The sequence below is a fragment of the Choristoneura fumiferana genome, chromosome 16 (assembly GCF_025370935.1).
Source record: "Choristoneura fumiferana chromosome 16, NRCan_CFum_1, whole genome shotgun sequence".
In the NCBI taxonomy this organism is placed as follows: domain Eukaryota; kingdom Metazoa; phylum Arthropoda; class Insecta; order Lepidoptera; family Tortricidae; genus Choristoneura; species Choristoneura fumiferana.
The window spans coordinates 8,509,697-8,519,478 of NC_133487.1; the positions used below are offsets into that span (position 1 = coordinate 8,509,697).

General features: G+C 35.5%; 1 protein-coding gene across 1 annotated transcript in view; it reads right to left on the reverse strand.

Moving 5' to 3' along the window:
- Positions 1-304: 304 nt before the first annotated feature.
- LOC141436568 (uncharacterized) overlaps positions 305-9,782 on the reverse strand; it is a 16,409-nt gene continuing 6,931 nt past the window's right edge. Inside the window, exon 4 of the mRNA XM_074099572.1 lies at positions 305-873. Coding sequence (XP_073955673.1) covers positions 305-873 — 569 coding nt within the window. The remainder of the gene's footprint in view (positions 874-9,782) is intronic.

The window sequence follows — 9,782 nt, forward strand, 5'->3', positions numbered from 1 at the left end:
TCGGAATTATTTCCAAATATCCCTGTCCATGATATAATCATTAACTTTATAATACGCCTTAGATATTAATGTCTTCTAGACAATAGATCTGAATTTTGTATCCGTTTCATTTGTAATATTAATAGGCATTGTAGGTATAATGTAGCAGGTGATGGAAATTTGTTTATGATAATGGCTATGCATCGGGGATAAAATCTACGTAAATTAAGTTGTGGGCAGATTTTTGATTTATTCAATGAACAATTTGTACTTTATAAAGATGATTTAAACAATAAAAACATAATAATTAAAAACTAATATAAATCTAAAAAAGGCCCCTGTGGCATGGTTCCAAGAATTCTGGCAGCATTTTCTCGCTGTATGACGATGCCAAGACGCTGAGCGAGGGAGATGCCAGCCCTCTTGTCTCCAGTGGCGTCGACCAGTCTCTTTGCCAGTTGGCTGAAGAGTTTCCTTGCGCCAGGGCCCCACGGACCGAGCGTCTCGACGCCGAAGGCAATGAAGTTGTATCCAGCGTCAAGACCACTATATTTGCGCTTCTTGACAACTTCGGCCGCCTCGGCCGCTGCGCCGGCCCTGTGTGCGCCGGCCGTGGAGACGAAACGGGGCTAAAGTGTCCTAAAGTGTCTAGCACCCGACCCATTTTCCACGGTATTAGGGACATTCCATCCGATCTCTTGCCATCATCCCGTGCGATGCCGACTGGTTCGAGCACCGCCGGCACGTTCGCGCTAGCAAGAGACCGGGCACTTTTTGCGCATGACAGTCCGTGGTGTCCCAGCCGGTCAACGACACTGCCACAGGGGCATTTGTGCGGAGCACAAATAGGGAACCCTAGGCGCAGGCTGACTGCTAAACGAAGCGTGGTACTGTCTAGGAAGGTGCCGGTACTTAAACAGGGGTAGGCGTTCAACCAGTGACCGGACTCCTTGCATCCGACAGCAGTCAGACGTGCGCGTTCCGCTCCAGAATATAAATATTACTTATGCAATACAATTCCACTGCTACATATTTGTATTTATGAATATACTTTAAATTGGAGATTTATTTTAAGGTAAGACGATCTCTATCATCCTTTTCAGTGTTCATTCTTCTCCCAAAAAATGTAGGAAGTAGTCTGAAACTAATCACCAAAGTACCTACATATCAATTCGAGCTACATTTATCGCCACAAATCCCGCGTTCAATTCTAGTGCCTTTTAACTCAGGTCATTTATATCAATTGCTGAGTATCCTTATCGAGCGGCCCTTTATTTTCTACAGCCTTATACACCCTACTAGAAAAAATGTTCTCCAAGCTTTACTTCGGCTTATGTAAGTTCTAATTGATTATACACTTAAGGTTTTTCGCTATAACTCAATGGCAAACTACAAAGTACAATAAAACAGGGTTTGGTCAATCCTGTGGGACATAGTTAAGTTGTTCCAACAAGTTTTAGCTGGCGGCCAAGTTGGGAGTTCCTCGTCGACCAAAACGCACTGTCGGTTTGTAATTTGACTGCATTTGGCTCGTCTGTTGTAAGGAAATGATCAGTTAAGTAGTAAGTAATCGGTGTTTAGTTTTTATTGGTAGAAGTTTTAATACTAGTTCGTCAGTTGGCGTATACATTCGCTGATGTAATTTGAGTTAGTGAAAGCGATGCACTTATTAAACGTAGGTACACATGGAAATGGTATATAAATGTTAAGAACCAGTGATTAATATGCAGGCAATAACGCAAGCTATAACGAGTAAAGTGATAATTATTATCTAAACTTCATTATTTATGACATTGCCCGATCATAATGAATATTGCTACATTATTGAATATTGCTACATGGTCGTTGGGCAATTTGATTACAACTGATTTTTAGGCAACTTAACTCTGATTAATTCATTCGGAAAGTTAAGGTGTTAGGTTCAACCATGACCAAAACTTCATTTATATGGACTAATTTATTCTATTATAACATACTTTAGGTTTCGGCGAGCGAGCGAAGCAAGTGAGCAAGACGAGTCAGAGCAGAAGCGACTTGGATAGGTTAGGTTTAGAAGGCTAAGGCGGGAGCGAAGCGTAGCGTAGCGTAGTTTTTGTAACAGATCGAAAAAAAACTATTGCTTTGTTTGCTTTCATCGAAGTCATAATATACGTTTTCAATTTTATGTGTTTTCAATATTATAGGTTTTAATTGTTGTATCAATTGATATTATATCTACGTAAATAACGTTGTACCTTACAAATCTAGATATTTTGAAATGATACCTTTCGTTCATTATATCCAGTTAACGTTATACTAAACGAGCTTATACAAAGTGCACGTACCTATGTAATTATGACTGTTATATGATAAGTTCTTATATCTTATATAACTTACCCTATATTTTTATTACTCTGAACAATAGGTAATAGACATTATGTATAATGGCAATTAAATTACTTATTTGAACATTTATTATCAAATTGCCATCTGATATTGGTCATTTTTCATAATGTCGTATCACTTTGTCCATAGCATATAATTATAATATTTGTTTGGTATCGTTTGGCAATTTAGTTTATTGATGTTTGTCTTTCCTATATAGGTACTAACATAATTTTAAGAGCTAAGAACTCGCAAAATCGCCATCGAACATCATGGTAAGTAATTGAAAACATATCTTCACGTGCAAAATAAATTTACTTTCTTGACACAAGATGATTCGTTTTCCCTCTACGCTTTCAAAACCAGACATCTTATATATTTAACACCCGTCACTTATTTCCACATATTCTTGAGCTCACGCGTTATCATATACTGGAAAATATAACGTCAAATATTTTGCTGTACCCGCTCCCGATAATGATGGGTTTCCGTGAGGAAGCTGTATGATGCATGAGTAAGAAAACGTCTCATTTTTATACCGAACGATACCGATTCGCGAGTAAATGGAACCTTATCGCAATTATCTCTAGATTGATTTTTAAAAATAAGTGCTAAATGGAATATTTAGTGTGTGAGTGAAACGTTTTAATGGCACATTTTTTAATTAGTTTTTGTGCATATTTGTAATTGATTTTTTGTTACATACGAGTACCTATATTTTAACAAAACAATAAACTGACATTGTTGTAGTAATGTGTAATTTTAGGTAGTAAGAGCTATAAAGGCTGTTATTAACTATGAGTATTGTATTTTCACTACACAAGGAAATATATATTGAAACTATAAAATCGCCACAGAATAGATATAAAGATTATCTTGTTTTAACCTCGACAATTATTCTGTTGCTTAAACATTTTAACCTCCAGCAGATTTACATATATCTAGATAGTAAACAGATAAAATAATTAAAATGTATTTCCTGTGGAAAGACGTTAAATACCTTAGATTTTTTTAAAGCGATTTTGTATCTGACTGACTGACACACAACGCCTAAACTACTGGAAAAAGAGACTTGATAATCTGGATATTGAGGTACAAATTTATTCCTTGAAGATCATGCAAAAGATGTTTAAATTCATACGAAACCATTAGTAGTAGGTACTATAAATGCAAAGGTGTGTAAGTTTTTTGTTTGTTACGTTTTCATGATTAAAGTACGCAACTATTCATGATAAAATTTGGTATTTATATAGTTTGAGACCCTGAAAAGGATTCAGAATAGGTTCTCACGGGCGCGCGATAAACTAATTACTATATACCTATATATTATTCACAGAAGTTAGGTAGGTAGGTAGGTTTATATTTTTGCTTCAAATTGCTAGTAAAGTTTTATGTAAGCCCTAAAACTTATCAACACACCGTACCTACATGCAAATATAGATTTAACTTTAGTCATATCTGTAGAAAAAAAAACAAATCTAAATCGGTTTATTACCTGCAATTTGAACAACAATACATCAATAGGTTAATAAAATTGGTCACACTGAAAAAACAGTTTTTGTATAGGTACGAGTAGATACTACAAATTTTGTAGATGCGGCTTTATAATAAAAATAAAGCAGCATAGTTCAGGGCAATAGAGATCCTATAAAAATGTTGACAACTACGAGTATGACTCCATGTAACCAAATTTAGTTTTGGTTTGTACAAATTTTAAGAGTTTTTAATCCTGCTGGAGATTCGCCCATATAAGCACGTATGTTTCACTACAGATCCTTGAATACACATGATAGTTCACGCAACCATCACCAAAAGATGCCTCAAGCCACTTCCTAAGCTCCTTTGCATTAAATCTATGCCAGATAGATCAATTATTTCAAGCAGGAAAATATATGTAGGTAGATGATACAATGGAATTAATTCTAAATTATAGGTATCTATGACCTTGTACAAGATCAAGGATCAAGACTACAATGTTACTGACTAAGACTGTCGCTCAGCAAAATAGGGAATATTACTGCAGCAATGCAATGTTCTGCCGTCATATTGCAGTACTAGCTCAAACCGTAATAGTATTTTTTGCTACTGTAACATAACAAGGGCCATTATTCACGAGTGCGTGTTTATAAAACGAGCCTTGGCGTGTTTTATAAAATAATCACACGAGTGTATAATGACCAGTTAATGTACAGTTGCATACTTAACTTTTTCTACGCCACTATTTCAGAAATGAAACAAGAAAACAAAAACATCCTCATCATCATAAAATAAAACATTGTTTTTTAACTGGTTACCTTAGAGAAAAGGCACTTCTCATCTGGTGCTTCATTTAGAAATACGTTGATTTCGCCAGGCAAAAATGTTTTTGATTTGTTTGATTTAAACCCCTCTGACTTGCGTTTTAGGAAAGCTTGCAACTTAGAGTATTTGGATATATTGTATTGTATTGGTAAAACTCTTTATTATACATAAAAACACATGAAAATAACAGAACATAGGATAATAAGATGTACAAAGGTGAACTTATCCCTTAAAGGGATCTCATCCAGTTAACCTTTGAACGACTGACAGGATATCAGACACAAGAGTAGACACTACGAGTACAATGAAAAGATAAAGGAACCGATATTTTAAATTAACTCAAACAATGCATTTTAAATACACATAATTACATACATAGGTACACACTAATACATAATAATAAAGTCAATAAACTAATACATATCAAGGCCTACTTATCTCTTCAAAATACACCAACAACACATTCCGAAAAAGATGTAATTACACTTTGGTTGAGTTATATATCCATGGAATGCAATTTTTCTGCATCCTTTTTTTCTCCGAGTTCAGTGAATTTTTGCGCTATCGTTAAAATGTCTGTGGGAGTACGACACGGTATCTTAATATCACCACTCATTTTCAATTACTTTTAATTACTTTAAACCAACAACAGTTTTAAACTTTGATATTATATTAATTTCCCGCTTTTTATTTTAATTAATTTGCGACCGTACTCGTGCCATAGCTTGATCAGCGTCTTCTCAATTACAAAATTTCGCTTGAAAAAAAAACCTTCATTGTGATTGGCTTACAGCAGTTCTTACTCATTTTTAAGCAACCAATCACGTGGCACACGCATATTTAAGGAAACTCGATTTTTAAAATCGATTTCAGTATTATTTTTTGAATGTTATTATATTACTCAGTTCCGTAATGAAATTACTATGGGTTATTATGTTACTTACTGAATTTTCACCATAGAGCATAGAAATTGGAACAGACCTTATAACGTTAGTTATTATTGTATAATTTTTGACCATATAATTTACAGATTAACTAAGTATTTTATTTCACCATGTCTCTTCAATGTCCGTAGGATCCATAATATCTTATTATTTTTTTGGAGGTATAGCTCTATCGTTACTATCGATGTAAAATCTCATGTTATTTTGATACTAATACTTATTATGTATGATCGTCACGGCGACAAACTATAAAGAGAACTGACGTTATCATGGCCGTTTGTTTAGGTCTGTGCTAGTGTCTCCCCCGATTTTATGAATATAGGTAAAGTATTCCTATTTTTAAAAAGAGGGGTGTTATGAGTATAAGTTTGACCGATATGTGTGTCTGTGTGTGTGTCTGTCTATCAGCGTAGCTCTTATACTGGTGGACCGAATAATGCGGTTTTTTAATGATTCTCGCATTTTAATACCCATAAAATCATGCATCCAATAGCACTTTGGATTCACAAAAACAGGTCTACTACAGAGATGGGTCATTCCTTTAGTTAAATTCATAGCAAGCTAGGAAGGAATCACATGACGCTATAGGCTGTTTCTGCGAAGTTTTCGAAGCTTTTGATTGTGTGGATCATGTACTTTATTTGTTTTTAAATTTTATGCATTCGTGGCCCGCTTTAGAACTCATTAATCTTCCTCACACAAAGAAAGCAAAAGGTAGCGATTAACGGAACGGTATCGGAGGGATCTGTGTCGAAATGGGATGCCTCAAGGATCCTTCTGCCCCATTCCTGTATCTTATTTATGTAAATGACCTTACTTATATGGTAAGCCAAAAGTCGGGTATAGTTATGTTTCTGACGACACGTCTTTACTGTTCAAGGTTAGTAGAAAAAGACACGACTTCATTGAGCCCAATGAAAACCCTGTCCGTGATATCCGCATAATTGCTGAGAATAATTGTTACTAAAATAAGAAACTAAATGTATTAAATTCTCGTTGATAAATTCATCTAGCTCGAATTCAGTTTCTATTTATAAGTTAAATGGTCAAACTATTGAATTGTAAAATCAACAGTATTTTTAGGAATAACGCTCGATTCTAAACTACAGTGGGACCTCACGTCACAGAACGCGGGTAGATTGAGCTCTGCTGCTTTTGCAGTTTGGAGAATACGGCAGCTAACCGATGTGGCGACGGCACGGTTGGTGTATTTTGCTTACTTAAACAGCATTATTTCGTACGGCCTTATTTTATGGGGATCTGCTGCAGACATTGAGTCAATTTTTATCTTACAAAAGAGACAATTAGAGCAATTTATAATTTGAAGACGCGCTGAACTTTAAGATCTTTTTTTAAGGAAACAGATATCCTAACCCTGCCGTCGCTTATGTTTTTGAAATAATCATGTATGTTAGGGAAGAACATATGTGATTTTCCCACTAACGTCGATAAGCCAAAGGCTACTAGAAACACAGGGAAGCTTAAAGTTCCATCTTACAGACTGGCTAAAACAAAAAGTCTTTTCTGGGAAATTGCATACGTTTTTATAATAAAATTCCAAAAATATTATAAATGAAACGGATACAAAATTCAGATCTATTGTCAAGAAGACATTAATATCAAAGCGTATTATAAAGTTAATGATTATATCATGGACAGGATATTTGGAAATAATTCCGATCCGCATTAGCGATCCCTTCAAATAGCGAACCTACTGTGTTAAAAATAAAGTTGTGTTAAATACTTGTGATGTTATACATGTCATTTAAAATATTGTAAATCTGTTTTAAAAAAAATATATATACCTCGTTGAGTTTCTTGCCGGATTCTTCTCAGCAGAGGTTTTTCCGAACCGGTGGTAGATTTTTTTTGACATTCATAAGTGCTTGTTGTAGCCTAAATTGAATAAAGATATTTGAGAAAACTTTGACTTAGAGCATCAGGATCAGAAGGAGTCTCTAACGTTAATTTTATAAGTATAATATAAACATCGTCAAGTTACGAGTAGTTATTAGGATTCAAATGTACTTAGCTAAACTACGATTATTTTCACTTGACACTGGGGATGGCTCGGTTTAAATCGTAAAGGTAAATTACAAACAAATTACGACAAATTACTATTTGTTTTGTTTTTTACTTTCAAAGCTTGTCTATTATACAAAGCCGGATTAGACGTTGTCGCGGCCATGGCCAAATCTTGATTTCAATCATTGTAGAATTGCCGAGTGTCAAAGTGGAGATAATCGTACTGTATACATATGTAGGTACATATGAAATGTATGTACTTACCTCTAGATCACTACAACAGTTTGCGATATCGCAACTAAATACTGGCGATGTTTCTATTATTATTAATACGAGACCTGTCAATAAAAACTAATTATTACAAATTTACCAACACGACATGTGCGTCAATTTACTATTTGTATTGCTGAGCAGTAAGTATCACTTACGTCATAAGAACTACTCATATGGTCATTAGCCCAGCGCTGAGCGCATCATGTGCTGTTCCTCTGTACTTTCCTAAATAAAACACATACCTACATACTTTAGTGTCTTTAAAGACTGACTGACGCAGAAGTTTTTTCCATGCACGACTTAAATATGGAACCAGCTAGGTACCTGGGACAGTGTTTCCGGAGCGGTACAGGCTAGGGATCTTTAGAAAACGAGCCTATCAATATCTCAAAGGACCGGCAACGCACCTGTAATACCCCTCGTGTTGGCAGGTGTCCATGGGCGGCGGTGATAGCTTCCCATCAGGTTTCCCTCATGCTCGTTTTCCCCCTCTTACATAAAAAAAATCCTAAGGACATCCTCTGCAGTGTGATATGTGAGGACATCTGCAGTATGGAAAGACTATAACGTACATGGAGTGCCATGGACCTAAGATTTCTGATACGTAGGTACCTGCCGATGAAGCCTGTCATAGGGTTGACGTAAACGTAACTTTACAAATTTCCTCCTAATTTTAAATACTCCTATATTGCTCTCAAGAGGGCTTCAGACGAATCAAGTAGGTAGTCAGATTCTGCTCAAACAAGTATAGTTTTTATCACATTTTTTAAATCAATATCGGCAAAAAGTTACGGACCTTGGGTGTATCATTATATTTCATAGAAAAGTAGATACCTACCAAAATTTATTCATCTGTTTGTGTCGGTAATATGTAGACTATAAGTTTCATTTTACTTTATTTCGTTGGCCGTCTAGTTAAATTGGTTCCTAGATGTACCCACTTGCTTCTCAAGCATGCTGTTAGGTACTTATCCTTGTGGTAAATTGGTAATATTCCACATTGGAAAGTCTGGCAAACATCATTTTAATGCTCGGATCTAAATCGACCACAACTTATGACCACAGATGTATTACGGGCAATGACCGTAATCTAAACAACATTAGGTGCATCTTACTTCACAATTGTAGAGAGGAACCCTCTTAGTAACTGTTACTCTCACGGACCGGATGGAACAGATCAGTTTATAATAACACCAAGCTCTATAAAATTTGTATCAGCTGCATGTATATTTACTATTATTACACCCTATCTATCACGGATATCAGCTTTAAGCTGTATGTATGTATATTTAATAATAAAGGTAGATATACTCGTATAAAACGAATCACAATATTTAAAAAACCGGACAAGTGCGAGTTGGTCTCGCGCACCAATGGTTCCGTACAAATATTTTTACTATGTATGATGTAACTAAAAATGTATGCTTTTCGCAATTTTTCCTTTATCTGTGCTATAAGACGTTGCTTCGTACCAAATTTCAAGATTCTGAGTTCACGGGAAGTACCCTGTAGGTTTTGATTCCCTTGCGAGTGTCGAAAATTTGCAGCATAAACGGCTGTATCTTTTGATTGCGTTGGCTTAGAAGTTTGATTTTTTCACAGCTCCAAGGGACAGTAGACCTGAATATTTGATATGAATTTCAGCTTGATACCTCCACGCGTTCCTGAGAAAAAGGGTCTTGACAGACAGACAGACGGACAACAAAGTGATCCTATAAGGGTTCCGTTTTTTCCTTTTGAGGTACGGAACCCTAAAAATACTATTTTCTTATTATTTCGTCACTGCATAATACAGCAAATTTGTCGTTTAATTTTTTTGTCCTGTTTGCGAAACTAAGCAGCATTTATTATTGAACAAAACTGTACTAATTAACTTTTTTTATTGCTTAATTTAAA